Source organism: Sminthopsis crassicaudata, chromosome 3 (genome assembly GCF_048593235.1).
Source record: "Sminthopsis crassicaudata isolate SCR6 chromosome 3, ASM4859323v1, whole genome shotgun sequence".
NCBI lineage: Eukaryota > Metazoa > Chordata > Mammalia > Dasyuromorphia > Dasyuridae > Sminthopsis > Sminthopsis crassicaudata.
Genome location: NC_133619.1, coordinates 559,291,563 through 559,312,748, shown reverse-complemented (window position 1 = coordinate 559,312,748; position 21,186 = coordinate 559,291,563). Strand labels below are relative to the sequence as shown.

The following is a 21,186-nucleotide window of genomic DNA, read 5'->3' as shown; positions in this document are numbered from 1 at the left end:
TTAAATTCTAGAAATACTGCTATATTCAGAAGTTGAAGCAGGAAAAGAAAATTAGGCAGTCCATGAAAAGAGCACCAGGACCTAGAGAAAAGGTTGTGAAGAAGGTAAAAAATAAAACCTTATTTTTGAATACTATTTATATTTTTTATTGTTCAGTCATGATTTCATTTCATATTTTCTTGGCAAAGATATTATAGTGGCTTGCCATTTTTCTTCTTCAGCTTACTTTACAGATGAAAAAAACTAAGGCAAATGAGGTTTAAGTGACTTGTCCAGAGTCACATAACTAGTAAGTATCTGAGGCTGGATTTGAACTTAGCTCTTCTTGAGTCCAGGCCCAGTGCTCTTAGCCATCACATCACTTAGCTACTCCATGTCTACTTTAATGTCAGCTAATTCTGCTATCACTGGCTGATGATTAATTACTTGTGATATAAGTTATGTCACATATATAATAAGAGTAGTACAATACAGAGAAAAGAATGCTAGTTTTACAGCCTGAGGATCAGGGTTCAAATCTCATCTATCTGGATACTTTTGGTCAATCTGTTTCTCAGTTTTTAGTCTTTGATCCTATATAATGACAGGTGTGATTTATTCCTGGAAGCTTCCTTTATTACATTTTTAAGTCATATCTTTTTTATAATCTATAACTGACTTCATTAGTGAAAATGACTCCCTACAAAGAAATTTTCTGCCTCAATACAGATGTAGAAAATCATTTGTCACCTAGATTCTTAGAGATTTGCTAGGGCACTGAAAAGTAAAGGTAGTTTCTCATGGTTATACAGTTGATAAGTGTCAAGGACAGTGCTTGAATATAGACCTAATACCCATTACAAATACATTTTTTGTAGAAAACTTATTTTCTTTAGGTTCATTCATAATTATAATAAACTTAAAGCAAAGAATTCTGAAATATTTCCAGCCTTAAAAAATGGAAATTTCCAGTATATATATAACATGTGGGTATTAATGGCTAATTATATCCAAATAGATGACAATTAAGATTCAGCAATAAAGATTAGTTGGATTTTTTTTTTAAATTGAGAAAAATAATAGTTCACATAATCTTATATTATGAAGTGTTTTTTAAAAGCCTTCTAGTTTCTTCTTCTTTCTTTCTTTCTTTCTTTTTTTTTTTTTTTTTTTAGAAAGGAGTTAATGAAAGAAATCTCATATCATGTGAAACATGACTGGATTCCTTTATCAGAAAGCTATTGAGGTCATTTAAAGAAATGTTACTATGACAATTATATTCCCAATTTTACTTTTATTTAAAGTGAAAGAGAGTATCCAGGACTTCATAAGAATTTCCCAAATGAGACTACAGATTATAGTTCTTGGAACCAACTATAGAATTATTAGCCAGAGAAGTCAGGGAAAGATAGGGCTGTATTAGAACTTAGACATGTTATTTCAGATAGGAATTAGTAGTCATTTTAAATGTTTGACATAAGGAGTGACAGGATCAGGCCTGTGCATTTAAAAAGATTAAATATATTTGTAGTCTAAATATTATTATTCATAATAATACTCTGATATTCATAATAATACTAAGAGAGATTTTTAGGATTTGAATTAAAGTGTTTTGGAATACATCTGAATATGTAAAAATAAGCTCAAAATATATATTTCAGTAGCTGACTATTAAATATTTAGCTGTCCCATACCTGCTGGTTTTTATTTCAGTATATGGTTATATAGTTCTAGGTACATTGGATATTTGTTTATATTGAATGTAATTTAATTTAATATAAATTATTTATTTCATATCTCACTCTACTCTTTATCTCTTATTTGTTCATAAATTGCCTATTTGCCTATTTGTAAGTCTTACATATATGTTCTTCAAATTTTCTTATAATATCTCTTCATATTTAGGTCATCTATCCATTTTGACCTTAATTTGGTAATGGTGCAAGATATTGGTCTATACCTAATTTTTCCAGATTGCTTTCTAGTTGTACCAATAGTGTTTTGTTTGGATTTTGTCTTGCTTTATTTTTTACCAAAGGGTGAGCTCTTATTCCCCCAAAACTTAAGTCTTTGCATTTGACAAGTACAGAGAGAAAAAAAAAAAAAAAAAGAAATTTACAAGGTAAATTTATTATACTTTTAAAATGAATAGCAAGTTGTACATAATTTGCAATTTCAAGCACAATCATTTTTTAATCTACTATTTTATATCCTACTATTCTGCATAATAGAATAAACATATGGAAATGTTTGTTTATTGCAATAAAATTATTGATTAAACTAAATTATAAATTATCTATTTAACTAAAATTTAAATAATTAAAAATAAAATTAAAGAAATAAAATACAAAATAAAAAATATTTTAAAATTCTAAAAATTAAAATAAATAAATAAATGAAATTAGTTGAAAATAAATAAAAATATAAAATAATTATTTAAATTTAAAATAAATAATTTTTAAAACCTTTATTGAATAAAAATCTCTTAAATACAAGATGTTTCCAATTTTACTTACCTAAAACTGCAGTTAGAGAGGTAGTGGGGCACAGTGAATAAAGAACTGACCTTAGAGGGAGCAAGATCTGATTTCAGGAGCTGCTTCTAATACATACTGGATATTTGACCAAGTACAAGGCATTTCTCAATGCTCTAGACAAGTCGCGAAGGAAGGTAGACATCTGAACCGGTAAAAGGACTTTTCACATTATTGGCAAATTGGCAATTGGTATTGGCAAATCAGTGAAATCACAGGTCCTTCTCACCGTGGGTCTCTCTTTCCACAGGTTGTGATCTAATCCCGGTGCAGTATCTGAGATGGGGGGATCCGGAGCCAATTGCGGCCGTGGTGTTTTCGTGTCTGGGGCTGCTGGCCACCCTATTTGTCACGGCGATCTTCATCATGTACCGCGACACTCCGGTCGTCAAATCCTCCAGCCGGGAGCTCTGTTACATCATCCTGGCTGGCATCTGTTTGGGTTACTTGTGTACTTTTTGCCTCATTGCGAAGCCCAAGCAGATTTACTGCTACCTGCAGAGAATAGGCATTGGTCTCTCTCCGGCCATGAGCTACTCAGCCCTGGTCACCAAAACCAACCGCATCGCCAGAATTCTGGCCGGCAGCAAGAAGAAGATCTGCACCAAGAAGCCCCGGTTCATGAGTGCCTGTGCCCAGTTGGTCATCGCATTCATCTTAATCTGCATCCAGCTGGGCATAATTGTTGCCCTTTTCATCATGGAGCCTCCTGATATAATGCATGACTACCCAAGTATTCGGGAAGTCTACCTGATCTGCAACACTACCAACCTGGGCGTCGTCACTCCCCTAGGTTACAATGGCTTGTTAATTCTAAGCTGTACCTTTTACGCATTCAAGACCAGAAATGTTCCGGCTAATTTCAACGAGGCCAAGTACATTGCTTTCACGATGTACACCACTTGCATCATTTGGCTGGCCTTCGTGCCCATCTATTTTGGAAGCAACTACAAAATCATCACCATGTGTTTCTCAGTCAGCCTCAGTGCCACCGTGGCCCTGGGCTGCATGTTTGTGCCCAAAGTGTACATCATTCTGGCCAAGCCGGAGAGAAACGTGAGAAGCGCCTTCACAACATCTACAGTGGTGAGGATGCATGTGGGAGACGGGAAGTCATCCTCAGCTGCCAGCCGCTCAAGCAGCCTGGTCAACCTGTGGAAAAGGAGGGGCTCATCTGGAGAGACCCTAAGGTAAACAAGGGAAAAGCCGCTGTCATTCTTGTTAGGGCCTTACTATTTCCATCTTGGATATTTTTAAAGGTTAAAAAAAAAAAGGCAATACCTTAAAAGATGATGACATTTTATATTTTTCTACTGAGCTACTCATGGTTCAGTATGACCAGGACTGGAGTCAGGTTACCAGGTCAAGATCAGAAATAAGGGGGTCAGAATGTGAAGTAAACCAGGTGACCAAATTATAAGACCAGGAAAACAGAACACAGTTCAGGTGTTGAGAGCAGAGACACTGGAAGGCATTTACAGCCCGAAGTATACAGGGAGAAATGCTATGGTCCTGGCTTACAAGCTGGGATGGAGAAGAAATAGAGGAAAACATCACAAAAGGAAAGAGAGAGAATTTGTGCTGTTTTCTCTTCTACCTGATTCTAGCATCTAGATTCATATTTATATGTGTAGCTCACATTCTTATTCACAGTCATCAAGGCTGGTTCTTGGATAGGAAACAGCTGTTTGGGAGAATATCCTTAAAGCACTTGATGGTTCACTATTAGTCAACTTGTGTTTATCATCTATTAAGCTATCTAGTTCACCTTTCCTTCTGGCAAGGGCCATGAACAATGGAATTAAGCACACATCGCTTGGTCAAGGATTGGCATTTCAAACCCAAGTGGTGCTCTCCATTAGATATTAATGTCTACTAATTAATGAATAGCAGTGAAATGCTGAAAATAACTTTAGTCATCTTAACTGCCAGTGAAAAATTCAGGGCAGCCAAACAGTTGCTAGGGGCTTGGATGTTAGGGAGTAGTGGTGTCCATAGCAGAATATATCTAGTCCTACCATACTAACTTAGCTGTTTTGTTTTGATAAAAAAATTTCAACTAATTTTCAACTAAAAAATCTGAATAATATTGCTCCAGTAAGGCATTTTCAATTTTACTTTCTCTGCATGAAAATTCCTATCTATTCTAACAGGTTCCATCAATAAGAACTGCCACATTATATAGACCAAATGAAATGAAACACGGGGCTCTTTGTACTTAAGAGTTGACAATGACTAAGTACTTACAGGATTTGGAGTTTCCCCTGCTGCATACCAGTCTTGGCTTACATAGATTGCTTCTCTTTATCTTGTCTCTGTTATTCCTGGACTCTTTCCTCATTTTCCATGTCTCTTTCCATCTATCACAAATTCCTAACATTTTTGTGTCATAGATTCCTTTGGCCTTCTGGTGAAGTACTACGGACTCTTCAGAATAATGATTCTTAAAATCATAAAATAAAATGAATAGAAATTTTACAAAAGAAGCCATGTATACATACACACACATATATACACATGTACACATACACACACATATATATACACACACAAACACATGTGTATATACATATAACCTGGGATGTGTGAATATATTACAATATATACAAACATATATGTGTGTGCATATAATCTAGATTCTATGAATATGCATGTGTACATATATGTATATGCAATTGTATATGTGTATGTATAGTTACAGATCCCAGGTTAAGAATCCCTGAATTCTAAATCATATACTTTTCAACTAGATTGGAACTCCTGCAAGGCAAAGGCTTTGTCCATTGCTTCAATGGCTGAATTCTTATCATAAGCTTTGAAGAATGCTCCACAAAGTAGATGTTTCACAAAACTGACAGTTTTACCTCTGTTGGTCTTCCTAGGTCCATTCTTAGCATTCTACAGTTTCTCCTGCTGCTACGGTTTGCCACATAAGACTTTTTTTTTTTTTAAGATTTCCAGAAGTTTACAAGAACTTGCTCTTTTGTAGCTAATGCCCCCAACTCTATCAGGAGAGTGATCAATGACCCCAGCTAGACAACTGAGTCTATATCTATTGTGAAGCACTTGAAAAGCTAGTGACATTAATAGTTTGGGTTCACCTAACTTCAAATCTATATACCACTGCCCCCTAGTGTTGCTGATAATTGTTAAAAATTATATTTCAATGAGGTTAATGGATTCAATTCCCCTTTCCTCAAGTGATCCTAGAGCTGCATGCTGAATGAGAAATGTGGTGTAGTGAAACTGATGATGATGCTGTAATAAGAAGAATTTTGTCTTTGAATTCCATTTCTGATACTCCGTCTATAAGGAGAACCATGGATTTTGACTTGAAAGGGACAAAATAAAGCATGCAACTTTTCAGAATTTCTCCCCATTTGTAAGTGATATTCCTGTTAATTACTTTCATTGCCTCCCTTCCTTTATCCTAGCAACTATGAGTTGAAGGATAAGCTGAAAGTCTGAATTAGAGTAGGTCATTCTCTAACATGAGTTTCTCAAATTGATCAAATAAAATTAATCAGAGATCTAGACTAAATATCTATATCATATATATGCACATATATAGAGATAATTTATAAATAGGTAAGTAATAGATAATGGAAATAGATAGGATAAATAGATTGATAGATAGATAGACAGACAGACAGACAGACAGATAGATAGATAGATAGATAGATAGATAAATGATAGATTTGTATTACCTACTTCATAGGGTTATTTTGAGGAAAGTGCTTTGTAAATTTTAATGTGATATAGATAAGTCAGTTTGTATCACTACAGAGTTGAACTCATTGATGCTATCCACACTGCTTTTGTAAATGACCAACATTCCTTTCCAATAGCTAATTTACTATTTTTATTTAATGTATTTCTAGGGAAAGAGGTGGAGAAAGTCACTGGTGATGCTAGAAAAAAAAATTGTTACCCCTTCATTGCTGGTCAGTTAGTCAGGTGATTCAACATTCATGTGATTATTAAGCATTTAATATGTTCCCAAACTTAGTTCAGTCTCTAATACTTAATAAAAAATTTCCAGACACTATTTTTCCTTATTTTTCCTACAATATGGTTCTGGGTAATTGGATTTTTATCAAATCTCATTTGAATGAACACTTTCCAATGCTCTTCTTCAGTAGATAGATGGTTGTGTCTAGGATTCACTAAGCAAGGCTTAGAACATTTTTTTTCTTGAAGGCCAGGTTCAAAGCACGAATGTTATTCTAGCATAGTATTCTGAATTATGGGGTGTACAATGTAGAAATATGTTTCCCTTTTCAAATAAATAAATAATTCCCCAAAAACTGTCTTAAATGCATCTTTATTTAAGATTTTTGTGATACAAAAAATGTCCAACACTTCTAATATATTTATTCCTTGGGGAATTTAGCATGATTGTTGCTGACAATATTTATAGATCACCTTCTAGTTACAAAGGAATTTCATAGTTATCACTTAATTTGAGCCTTTCCAGAATCTATTCATCTAGGAAAGGCATAACTATTTCTTCCCATTTTATAAGATGAAATTTAATCCTTAAAAGGTATAGTAACTTGTCTGATATCTGCACTTTTTATCATCATCAAAATATGTTAATGTTTAAAAATGTTAGTGTCTTGAATCAGAATTTCTTAATTTTTTTAATACTTGAGATCTTTTGTGTAAGAAAATTTCATGTGCCACTGAATATATAGGTTTATAAAATAGGTACACATAAAACATTTACTGATAATAAATCAAAATTTTGCAACTCCCAGATTCAGTTACATGACCCCATATGGGGCTGCAATCCACAAGTTAAGAAGCTTTGCCTTATATAATGCATGGGACACAAAGAACTTATAGGTACCAGTAAGTATTCTGTAACTCTAATATATAAAATCCTGTGATTTTTCCTGTATGTGGTAAAAATTTCCATGCCTAATATAAGTAAATTTTCTGATCCACTTGAGTAAAAGTAATCCAGGGATATAAATGCAAATTGGTATAGACAGTTATTGATGGAAGCAGTAGAGGAGGGAGGAAAAAGAGGAAATACAGGTCATCATAAACTTAGAGATGGAAGGTACTTTCAAAGCCATCCTAACCCCAATGGAGAAAGAGAGGTTAAATAATTACTCAGAAGTTCAACAAAGTAGTACAATAGCCAAGATTTGAACCCAGATATTCTCTGACTCTCAAATATAGCTTTCTTTTTACTATATCTTGATCCACTCTAGGTTAGTGTGCTTTATACATATTATATAATTCATATAAGTCTGAGGGGATACAAGTGTTAGGATTTTCATTGTTTTGAGGATGGAACTAAGGAATGTTGAGTTATTTTCCCATGGTTACACAGCAAACAAGGAAGGGTCAAAGATGAGATTCAGAATCAGCTATCCCTGACTCTAAACCCAACATTACTAGATAAAAGATCACCTTGTGCCACCATGTACTCAATGTGTGCCATAAATTTGGAAGATCCTAAAGAGAGCATAATGTCTCATGGCAATATGTGAAAATTCTATTTCATAACCCTTTCATACCTGGAATATCAGTGATGAAAATGCTCATATCAAGTGCTGATACAAGAAAGGGATTCTTCTCTTTACCATGAAAGGGATGCAAATAATTATTTTTCTATGTCCTAAAAAGAATTCTCTCCTTCCTCTTTTATCCCTCCCTTCCTCCCTCCCTCCCTCCCTCCTTCTCTCTCTCTCTGTCTCTGTGTCTCTGTCTCTGTCTCTCTCTGTCTCTCTGCCTCTCACTCTTTCTCTCTCTCCCTCTCTCTCTCTCTCCCTTTCTTTCTCTCCCTCCTTCCTTAAAAAGAAGAAAATAGAACATCAGAACATATTGGTTAGGAGCTCAACCCATTTCAGTGTGATCTAGAAAATCTAATAGACTTACCCTACATTGGATAGAAGAAAAGCCCTCCAAATCAGTCATATAATTCACTTAAATAGCAGAGAGAAGTTTATTTAAAAGGAATGAGTCATTATAGAGTTTTTAAAGAAACATGCTATTTATGCCACCTATGTTTGGAGGTCCCTATGATTAACATTCTGACTCTTGACACTAATTTATAGCACAAAGCAGTACTGCCTCAACTCATTGTCAAAGTGAGAATGCCAGAACTCCATTTATCATTGTCACATCAGTTGAAAATTGACAAACAAAATGCTTGCTCTAGCCTAAATAAAGATGTGCATCTGGTGGCATCTTTAAGCTCTGACTGTTTTCAGATTATACAGTTCACAATTCCTTAACTCTGTTCTAAGGTAGAAAGTTACCTGAAATGTTCAACTATTGATAGAAAGGAAAAATTTTATAGATTTTATAGCTATAGATAAATATATACACACATATATACATATACATACTCTATATTTCTTTAAAAGGAATGAGCCACTATAAATTTTTAAAGAAACATACTATTTATGCTTCCTATGGTTAGAGGTTCCTATGGTTATCATCCTGAAACACACACACATATGTGTATAACTCTATACATATTTGTTGTATATATGTATACAAACATATATGTACATATATACACATATGCTGTACTATGACATTTGCCTTATCTGTCCTGGTCCATCTGCAATTCTGGCCAACTTGAATGTTCATTGGAAAATTGTTTCCCTTAGGATTAGGAATTAGGTAATAGTAAATGGACCCTTATAAATCTTAAATGCAAAACTTTGACTCCATACTGAATTGTTGCTGTTTTTAAAAATCCCTATAATGAGTTAGTGATTCTATATAAAATCATTCTCCTTCCTCTTTTCTATCAATTCGAATTTTACTCATTACTTGGGAGATCCCTACTCAGATCTCATCTCCTCTCTGAAGACTTTCCTGAGTGTGCTACTCTCTCAAAATTCTAACAGTGATGATCAATCTCGAACCTTTACTATTTTATGACAACATGTCTGATTTCTTAATAAAGCAAATCAAGTCAAAGAACATTTGCTTACTGTGTGCCAAACACTGTGCTAAGCATTGAGGATATAAAGACAAAAATAGAACCTGTCTTCAAGGAGCTCCCATTTTAAGAGTGAAGAACCTGTACAGGTAACTATGTATAAACAAGATATGTATGTATATATATATATATATGTATATATATATATATATATATATATATACATATATATATATATATACATATATATATATACAGGATAAATTGGAGATGATTTTAAGTGAAATTTTATTATAACTGGAGGAAGAAGGCTCAAAGGAAATCTCTTTCACAGTGTACAATTTGAGCTGAGTCTTGAAGGGAAGAAGGGAAGCCAGGAAGTATAGTCAAGAAAGGATAGCTTTCTTATTATGAAGGACAGCCAGTTAAAATATATAAACAATAGAAAGATGAAATATCATGTGTGAAATTTAATAGCAAGAAGGTAAGCGTCATTCTATCATAAAGCATGTGAATGAAAAGATCCTTAGTAACAATAAAAATAACAATATTACAATAATAATAGCAATAAAAATAGCATTTATTTTATACTTTATATGAATTGTAAAACATTTTAAAATATTATCTTATTTTGTCTTCACAACAGCTCCAAGAGATAAGTCCTTTCAGGATCCTCATTTTAAAGACAAGAAATCTGAGAGTGGGGAAGGTTCAGTGATTTTTCCAAAGTCATAGTTAAATAAAGGTCTAAAGCAGGATTTAAACTCAGAGTTTGATTCCAAGTTTAGTAGTGTCTATATTATGCTATCTTGCTTGAATGGATCATATTTTCTTCAATTATATTTTAATAAAATAAGTGATCATAAAGAATACAATTGGCTTCTTTAAAAGGTCATATTCATTTTATGTTCATTTATCAAAAAGATTGCTATACTGGTGGATTAGGGAAATACTACACACTCACATACACACACACACACACACAGAGTTTATCTATATTTTAATAAAAAACAGTTTACAAACTCCTTTATAGTTATTTTTAGAAAAGATAGAAAGCTGGGTTCTAGATGATAATACAAGTAGATCAATTTATATTTTGCTAAATGGCCAGAATCAAAAAGGAATCATTAATTATCCCATGCCAACATGAAAAGAAGTAAAGAGTCCCTAAGATTTGTTTTCTTAAGAATTTTTATCAATAATTGGGATAGTTTCAAAGTTTGTGCCCAGTTGGTATATCTAAAAGGATATACCAATTGAGAAAGGTCCAAGTGTCTTCTTAAAATTAGGTCAAGTCTATTTTCCAAGGACCAGTCTAGCTGAGCATGGAAGGCTGGCCACCTGGAGATGATTTTTTTTTGCCCATAGCAACCAATAAAATAGGAAAAATAAAAACAGGCCCTCAGTTCGAAGTTGCAACCTTTCAATTCTGCAATAATGGCAGAGTGGGTAGAATCCAGCAAAGGCTGCCAAGAATTACAGTTTTTAGTTTATCTCTAAACTTTTAATTTGATTTATTGGGATTAATGTTAGTTCCCTGTGTCAAGTAACTGAGTGGATATGTTCCTAAATGAGCTAAAACATATGATCTTAACATTGTTGCTGAAAAGGAAACTAGAACAAAGGAAGTTGAAACTAAAGTAAAGTATGGTTTATAGGTAATTGGAGAGGCAAAGAAGGATTTAGCAGAATAGATTTTATCATATATTTAAACAGTATAAGAAATACCATTTCATAGGTATTTGATTATCACATATTGAAGAACTAGTGAAAGTCCACCATGGAAATAATTATTATGTATGCACCATCACAAATTGCTAAAGATGAAGTGATAGAGATATTACATGAAGAACTTGATAAGATCCTCCAAATCAAATCAACATATAATCTGATAATATAAAGTTGAGTGAAAAGTTATGACAGGGAGAAATAGGTATAATTCAGATAAAGTATGATTCCAAAACAAATCAGAAAGGACAAAAACATGTATAATTATATAAAAGTCTTATGCTTCTCTCTTATGAACATTTTCCTAAAAGTAAAGAAAGAGTTGTTAGGCACAGATCATAGTTATCACTAAAAACCATCACAGAAAATGAAATGATTAAAAGAGGGAAAGAAAGACTTATCAGCATTATTGAGGTTATCTCTGACTGAGCTGTCTATATACACTCACACCATTGATTTATCATTATTATACTCAGAATTTATAACAAAGAAAGGAAAGTAATAAGAAAAAGATATGACATACAAATAACATTTAACCTTGAGTTATAAAAAGCTGTGAAAAATTCCAAATGGGAAATGAAAAACATAAATGCCATCTATACCGGGTATAATAATTTCATCCAGAAATTTAAAAAAAATGTAAATTGCTACAAGGAGACCAAAGAATCTCAGATATACCTAAGTCAGCAAATTTATTTATTTGCCAGATGGAGAGAGCTGGATACTTGTGGGGCACACTGGGTAAGAATCTAAGCCCATCTATAAAATCTTATTTTTAAAAGGGAATGAAATTAAGTATCTTATAAACTGGAGAGAAGCGATGGAAAGTGAAAGCCATAAAAAGGAAACAGCAAGACAGCCAACTAAGCAACATCGTCCCAACAAAATATGAAAATTAAAAGAGGACTACATAATAAAATAAAAATAGGAAAAATGATGGAGGCAGGGAAAGTATTAAAACAAAGTGTTTCCTCCACCAAATATAGTAAAAATGCTATGCTTGGACCTTAACATAACAGTTTCTCAAATTATTATAAAGTAAAAAAAAAGTTTAAAAATGTGAAAAACTTTCAAATTATATTTTATATTTGTGTGTTCATACATATAAACATATGCACATATGTATGCATACATGCATAGACATACAGAGGAGATCTATGCTCTAAAAGATTAAATTGTGAAGTCATTGAATTATGAATCTCTAAGATATTTTAAAAGAGGGGAAGGTACTAAAGAAATACAGGAAAAAATCTCAGATATTAGCAATTCCCCCCAAAAGGGGTTGAGACAATATTAACAACTGCTGCTATGTGTTCCTGTTTTCCTATCTATACACAAATTGAAGGCATTCTTGGTGAACATATCAGTAAGTTTAAGTAAGAGTCAACAATGAATCACATCTTCATCATTTTGCAATTGATTTAAAACTTTAAACCTTTAACAAAATCTCATTTTCTTATTTTTATTGCTTACCCCCCAAAAATTGAATTTAACTAGGTAAAACAGGTTATCATACAGCAAGATGTGTCTTCTGTACAGATGTCAAGATCATTAAGTTTTCTTGGAAGATATGACTAAAATAATTCTGTTCAATGACCATCTGATAACACATCAAATGAATATAGAACAGGGAAATATATATTCTCCAAAAACATTCATCTGTATGATTGAGAAGATCTTACACAATATCCATGTAAATAAAATATTCCCTTTGGATAATGAGACCTTTCAGATACTGTTTATGAATGACATTATTTATGTGAATTACATTATACCCTAAAGCACTCCTGAATTATATAAGTAATGACTCAAAGGAGACTGACCTGTTCATTCATATAGAAAGGATCCAATGAATGGAGACATTCATTGACCAGATTTCAGCACAATTCTGATGTATATTTCAGATAGATAATACAGATGGACAATGACCTGGGTGCAGAATAGAAAATGAAGGGCTAGTTTTCTGTTCAGGAAACCTCAAAGCATTTTTACTTATTCCAAGCTTTCATTATCAGCAAAGGGCCTCTCTTCAACACAAAAAAAGTGATGAATGTTCCTATATATCAACAAGAACTAGAGCAGCAGTGCCTCTGAAAAAGTAAGGATGAACTTCAGGGGCAGGGAAATATGAGAAGGTTATGTGAGCAAATTATGACATATGGATAATTATAAAGAGGATAATTGCATCGAATAATTATGTAATAGAAAGAAAAGTTGGACTTTTCACATGACAAGTTCAAGAGATAGCAGGTGGACAGCTAAAATGATTGTTTCACTGCTTTTCTTATAATGTCAGAAGCAAAGGTTGCTTTTAGCACTTTGGATGGATGCCCTGTGGCAAGTATTTGGAAGGATCTGGTTGTGAACAGAATAGAATGGGCAGTCATAGGTGACTAGTGACCTGCATTGTTGGATGTAGACCAGAGAAGTATTCGAGTTTTTACTTGACATGGATAAGAAAATGGAAACATTCTTATCAGAACTGTAATTGACTCAAATCTAAAACAGATAGCTTACACATTGGATCATTAGTTAGGAACCAAAAATATATTAAAAGGCTAAAATATTGAATTGACTTGAGTAAGATGAAAAATTATAAAATAGAGAAACTGTGCTTAAATAATAGCTGTTCTGAAAAATGATTGAGGGTTTTAGTGGATAGTAAGTTCAATATGAGATAGATAAGTTAAAGAAGTAATTAACTGCTTATCATATACCAGATTCTGCACTGTATTGTGCTAGGGATATAAATGAAAGTGAGAAAGACAGTCCCTATTCTCAAGGACTTTACATTCTAATGGGGAAAACAAAGCATATATGGAATCTGGAAAGCAAAGACAGGATAGTTTATTGAGGAATACTTTGGACAGACCATATTTACCTGTCCTCTTCCCAGAGAGCTTTAGCTTTGCTCTTATAGCAAAGAGAAAAAGTTCTACAAGACTAACCAATCAATTGGTTAGGGAAAACAGTCCAATAAAAGTAATTATTCCTCACCTCCACAAAGATCTAAATCTAAAATCTAAAATTGAAGGTTACTATGTAAATGTCATTTTTTTAACAAAAAAGAAGATAGAGAAGAATAAGAATAAGAACAAGAAGCCTGAATCTCCTACCTTTCTTTTTCAGTAAAGTATACTGTAGTCCAAGTCATTTATATACTTAGTCTTCCCAGCACTATTGAATCTTTGTTCTCCATTACAACTCACATTCAACTGGCCTCCCAATTCTCAGCAACATCTTTTGAATCTTCTTCTTTATGTTTACTTATAATAGACCATCTTAATGCATATCTATCAACTCTCACATAAAGTCTTATTTTTGTTTCAATTTTTGTTTATTTTGGAAACTGAATCTCCTTATCTTACCTAGTCTGGAAGTGCATCCCCCCTTCCAAGGAGTCCGATCCCATTTCTGATTATCACAGAGGTTTGACTTGATTCATTTTTTTATTTTTACCATGTCAACCCTCTAAAAGTAGCCTGGTGTCCCAATGCTTCTGAGGGCTCATTGTAATTTTGCTTATTTGTTTGTACACAGATGTAGTACACTGCAGCTCAAAATTCCTGAGCTAAAGCAGTCCACCAGTCTCCCCAAGAGCAGAGAGAGAGGAATTGCCTTGCCCATGCTCACAGCACTACTTTAATATTCATTAAATGTTTTTTCTGCCTCTAATCTTTTTCCTCTTCATTCCTTTCCTCACACTATCAAAATGATCTCCTTATTGTTCACATCTGATAATGTCAGTACCTTAATTAAAAACCTGCCCAAGTTCTTCAACCTTATATTATTTAAATCCTTCTTCAATCTGACTATACTGTACTGTCTGATCCTATTTCATGCTATTTCTCTTTAATCTTCTATGTTCTGCTCAAACAGTACAATTTATTACTTATCAATCTCCATCTTTATATTGGATATTTCCTTCCACTTCCACATTTATAGTCTTTTGCCTTCCCTATGCTTCCTCCAACATCTTTTTTTGATTAAATCATTTTTTTTCTTCAAAACCCAGCTTCTTCACCTCTTTGATGAAGCCTTCCTTAATTGCCTCCACTTGGAAGTCAAATCCTTCCCAGCATTGTTTTAGCAGTCCTATTTTCTTTTTCTTTCTTCCCCCCCCCCCACCCGTTGGGGTTAAGTGACTTGTCCAGGGTCACACAGCTAGGAAGTGTTAAGTGTCTGAGACCAGATTGAACTCTGGTCCTCCTAAATTCAGGGCTGGTGCTCTATCTACTGCACCACCTAGCTGCCCCAGCATTCCTATTTTCTTATACAGAGCAGTGAGGTGGTACAGTGAATACAGTTCTGGACCTGGAGTTAAAAAAATTCATCTTCATGAGTTCAAATTTGGCCTCAGACACTAGCTCTGTGACCCTGAGCAAGTTACTTAATCCTATTTCTCTCAGTTTCCTTATCTATAAAATTAGCTGGAGAAGGAAATGGCAAATCACTTCAGTATTTCAACCAAGAAAATGCCAGTTGGGGTCACAAGAAGTCAGACACATATACACAATAACAACAATTCTCTTGTATTCCATTATGATCGTTATTCTTTCAAGTCAATTAAATTACACTCCTTTCGAAGGCAGGACTTATTTTTGTTTTGTTTTGTTTTGTTTAATTTTTGTTTATTCCTATTTCCTAATTAGTATTTTACATGGAACAAATGATTAACAAATAAATATTGAGTTAATTCAGTTCAGTTATTTTATTTTTCTGTTCCCAATATACAACACATAATAGAGCTTAATTATTGCTGAATTTAACTAATGTTTTCCTCTTAAAAATACTAATTTCAGCCTTCTTTAAAGTTCAGCTTTAGGTGATCTTATGCTAAAGGTAATTTTGTTTGATTTTTTAGCTTATTTCTGTATTTCCTTGAAGTACTAGCCAAAGGGAAAATGAACGGGGCAGTATTTTCAGAGCCTACATACATTGCTTTCATTGTCCCTTTCCTTTTTCCTTTTCACCTTGCTCTGCATCCTTCCTCCCTCTTTACTCAAAATGTAATTGTCTTTTATCCTGTCCCCTAATTAGTATTAAGGTGTTAGGGGGTGCTGGTGACTTAATGGAAATTTTTCAAGTTAGATTTCTCATTGTTTTATTTTATTTTAGTTTTTTTTTCAGCTTTACAGACCTCCAGAAGGATAAAAATATCTAGAGGGAGTTTGGTCTCATGGCAGTCTTAGAAGAGAGAGATTTAGGACCAAGACAGTACTCTCTATGTGACTCAAATCATAATTCTTGCCTATCTAAATACGATATTCTCTGAGGGCCATCATGTTCCTTTGGAGGCTGACAGAAACATAATTAAAAACAAGAGAAATTTCTATGACATCATTCCAGGGGAAAGATTTGAAAATGAAAATTGTTTGCCCTGCCTGCTTCATTGTTAAATAATTTACATATTGTTGGGACTCCACTCCCATAACTATTCTTGGATGAGCCACAGAGAAAAGATTAAGCAAAAAGTGTTGTTCACTTCTACTAAATTTTATTTTCCAAATTAAAAGCAGTTTGTGATATTAAGTGATTTGTTTGTTTGTAAAAATAATTATGTGTACTATGGAAAGAGACAGGAACAGAGAAAGACAGATAGAAAGACAGAGAGAATGTCTATCTTTTATGTATAGGATATGTAGTTGATCAAAATATACAGAAAATTATTAACCATTGGAAATGTGCAATGTGATGCAATGTGAGATTCTCTTCTTTAAGATGACCTATCTTAGATTCATAATTCATTTTTAAAAATCACATTGATATATTTTTAAACTTATACCAAATCTTCCCTCCACTGAAACCTTTTGAATGAATAAATGCATGAAAAATATTTATTTTATGATTACTATGGGCATTTAGTAATGCAATATATGTTTATTAATTACTTAGTATTTGCCAAAACTGTGCTAAATTCTGGAGATACAAAAAAAAATGAAAAAACACCACTACTCTCAAGACTTTCACATTCTACTGTAAGAGACATGCTAAAAATAAAATAAAATTGGTTGCACATACAAAATATAAGCAACCTAAATGCATGTTAACCTCTGAAGAATGTCATTAATTATGAGGGAGGAGGGAGAAGAGTAGATCTAGAAAGATGTGGAATCTGAATATCAGATTTGAGCTTAATCTTCAAAAAAGGCAGAGAAACCAGGAGGTTTAGTTAATGTTTGTTGTGTTGTTTTTTTCATTGTGTCAAACTCTTTATGACCCCATTTGGGATTTTCCTAGGAAAGATAAGAGAGTGATTTTCCATTTTATTCTCCATCTCATTTTACATAGGAGGAGCCTGAGACAGAGTTTAAGCTACAAACTCTGTCATACACCCAGTGTTTGAGGTTGGATTTGGACTCTGGATTGAACTGAAGGTCTTCCTGATTCTAGGCCTGATGCTCCATTCACTGTACCAACAAGCTGTCCTTTTTCACTATAGACAAAAGTGTGTTTTACTGCACAGGACCAAAGGTGATCGTTGCAACTAACTTGAATTTGACTAGCATTTAGTGTTGTTTTTTTCACTTTGTTATAGCATTATGCATATCATTCTTGTAACTAGACTTTCTTCTTTCCATATCAATTCATTGATAGAAGGCTTTCCCATGAGGCTTGAAATTCCATAAATTCATTTTTTTAAATCATGCAATAATGTTTGATTATATTCATATTCAAAATATGATCAGATATGCCTCCTAACAATGGCTTTCATTTTTCATCATAAGCAAAAACAAAAAAGTACAGCTATTCATATTTTTAAATATTTGAGATCCTTCTACCTTTACCTTCCTTGGGACATATAATCATCAATACAATCACTAAGTCAAAAGAGGTTAACTTAATTCCAAACTGTTTTCCAGAATGATTCAAAAAAAATCACAGCTCTATAGACAATATATTATGAGACAATGTCTCTCACAATGTTCGCTATAATACCTATTTCTTTTCTTTTTTGTCTTCTTTGCCAATTTGATGGAGGTACTTCATATACATACATTTATATATACATATACATATATATTTTTTTTCTTAGAAAAATCATAATCACAATGCTTCACTGCAAATAGTGATGTTATCTCCCATTTTCTTAGTTTTTCAGTAGCCACTCTGTAGATAAGCTCTAGAGGGCCACAGACAGTGGGGAAACTCTAGATAAAGTATAAGATTCTTCAGCCCCCTAAGGGCTCTAGGCCTTCCTGAGAACTCAGGGGGCTGTGACAACCTGTTGTGATTGAAACAGAGTGAAACCAGGTGGAAAAGAGTCTTCTACACACAATAGTAAGTTATTTGTATAGTCTTGAATGTGAAGTATATAGTTAGTGCACGGGCAGTGTGCTATAGTTATGTAAAGGTGTTAGGGAATAATATAAGGGGGAGAGAACTTGGAATAAACTGTGTTTGACCATCCACAGGAGTCTTGCCTCATCACTTCTTCTCTAAGACCAAGGACTCGGGTTGGTATTAAGGTCCTCTAGAGAGCTAGTCCAGACACAACAAAAAGGGGAAAAAGAACTCCTAGAAATTTGAATCATTCTCAAGCCTCAAGAAACCATGATTCATAGTCATAGCCTCCAAAGATACCATTCAAAACTATTTCTCTTAAGAAAATCCATGCCCTTCAAGGTTCTGGGCCCTCTTCTCCCCACCCCACCCCCACCTCTCTCTTTTTATACTATTTCATTTGAAATTATCTGCTCCCATGAATTTTATTACAATCTCTATGTAGATCATTCTAAAATCTACCATTCCCATCCCAGTCTCTGTTTATTTCCCAGCTCACATTTCCAAATGCTTACATTTGATAACCAGTAGACATCTTAAACATAACATGTCCAAATAGACCTCATTATCTTCATCCCCAAACCCTCTTTCCCCCACTTTCCTGGAGGACAATACCATGCTTTAAGTTCCCAGACTCACAACCTAAGAATTATCCTGAATTGCTTATTATTTTTCATGCTCTATATTCAATCTGTAGCCATTTGCTGATTTATCTTTGCAACATCTCTTGGATTCTCTCCTCTGACACTTTCACCACACTAAGACAGGCCCTCATCAGGCATTGATTACTGCAATATCCTGCTGGTGATTCTGTCTGCCTTCAGGGTCTCTCCCCTCAAATCCATTCCCAAAATGCAAATCTGACCATATCATCAGACTGACCAGATTGGGGTTAGAAATATCTGAGTTCAAATCTGGTCTCAAATATGGACCTGGGCAATTAACTTCAATTTGCCTCCATTTTCTCATCTGTATAATGGGAATAAAAGTAATATCTACCTCCCAGAGTTATGATAAAAATCAAATGACATAAGAACTATAATTAACATTAAGGTCTGTCACATATTTAGCACTATCTAAATCTATTACAGGAAATCACATATGATCTAATTTTAAAGGTCCTCGTGAAACTACCTTATCAATAGATAGAGACCTAGAGTATTATAATAGATTCCTAATAAGTCTCTCCCCACTTTAAAACATTCTACCTATGATATATTCATTTATGACTAAACCAACTATTGTACAATTTTTTCCTTCATACCAATCAATCAAGCAGTGAGAAATTTAGCACTTACTATTCACTTAATATTTGCAAGGCACTATGCTAAGTGCTAGGGATACAAAGACAAAAGTAAATCAATCTCTATGCTCACATTCTATTGGTATAGACTACATGAATCTATGTACATAGGTACAAAATAAACATGAGGTAATGGACAAGGGAGTGGATTAGCAGCTGGATGGCATAAGAAAAGTTTTCATGTAGAAGTAGTCCTTTAGCTGAATTTTAAAGAAACATAGGATTCTAAAAAGTGAAGGTAAAGATTCAAGCAATTCTAAACATAGAGATTCATCCAGTAGAAAGTTTTGAAGACCATAGGTAAAGTGTAATGAAGGCCTAATGTTTGGACCAAAGAGTACTCAAAGATGACATATAGAATTTGGCTAGGAAATTACTTCTCTTTTCTAATATCTTCTGTAGTTTCTTATTGTCATCAAAATAAATTTGAAATTATTTAGAATAATATTTAAGACTATTCTCCACCCTACCCCTATAATCTGTTAGGACCATAAGATCAAAGATTTAATGGTACTTACTATACTCTTTAACTGGCAAATCCTCTGGGAAGTAGACAACTAGATCATCTATTCCCAGTTTTTATTAATGTGTGTATTTTATTTTATTTGGTTTTATTTAATATTTTTCCTTATTCAAAATAATTTTAAATTACCATTAAGATTTTTGAATTCTAGATTCTCTTCCTTATCCCACCCACAATTAAGAAAACATATATGAAGTTATGCAAAACATTTTCATAAAAGTCAAATTCTAAAATAAAACATAGATTCCTACCCTAATAAAAATAAAAGCCCTCAAGAAAAATTAAGTTACAAAGACAGAGAGAGAGAAAGAGAAGACTTCAGTCTGTATTCAGACACAATCAGTTCCTTTTCTAGGTATGGATAGGATTTTTCATCATAAGTCCTTCCGAGTAGTTATGGATGACTGCACTACTGAATATAGCAAAGTCATTTACAGCTGGTCTTCCCAGAACATTGCTATTATTTTGTACATAGTACATTCACTTTGTTCATGGAAGACTTTCCAGGTTTTTTTTTTTCTGAGAGCATCTTGCTCATCATTTCTCAGAGAACAATAATATTCCATCACAAACACATACCACAGTTTATTGAGTCATTCCTTAATTAATGGACATTCCACTTTTTTTTTTTTTTGCACTAACAGCTGCTATGAAAAATATTTTGTATATATAGACCATTTTCCTTTTTTGTTAGTTTTTTTCTGAATCTTTTTTGGTATTCATGCCTAATAGTGGTGCTGTTAGGTCAAAGGTTATGCATGAATTTATAGCCCTTTGGGCACATATAATATCTTTTGATCATTTATCAATTGGGGCATGGCTCTTTTTTATAAATTTGACTCAGTTCCCTCTATTTTTGAGAAATGAGGCCTTATCAGAGAAACTTGCTTTGTTTTTTTTTGTTTGTTTTTTACAATTACTACTG

The 21,186-nt window shown here is 33.4% G+C and overlaps 1 protein-coding gene across 4 annotated transcripts in view; it reads left to right on the top strand.

Annotated features, from left to right (window-relative positions):
* GRM5 (glutamate metabotropic receptor 5) overlaps positions 1–21,186 on the top strand; it is a 696,817-nt gene that overhangs the window by 623,005 nt on the left and 52,626 nt on the right. For all 4 annotated transcript variants that reach the window (XM_074304687.1, XM_074304689.1, XM_074304688.1 and 1 more), the window contains exon 8: positions 2,764–3,703. In XM_074304687.1, the coding sequence (XP_074160788.1) occupies positions 2,764–3,703 (940 nt within the window). The remainder of the gene's footprint in view (positions 1–2,763; positions 3,704–21,186) is intronic.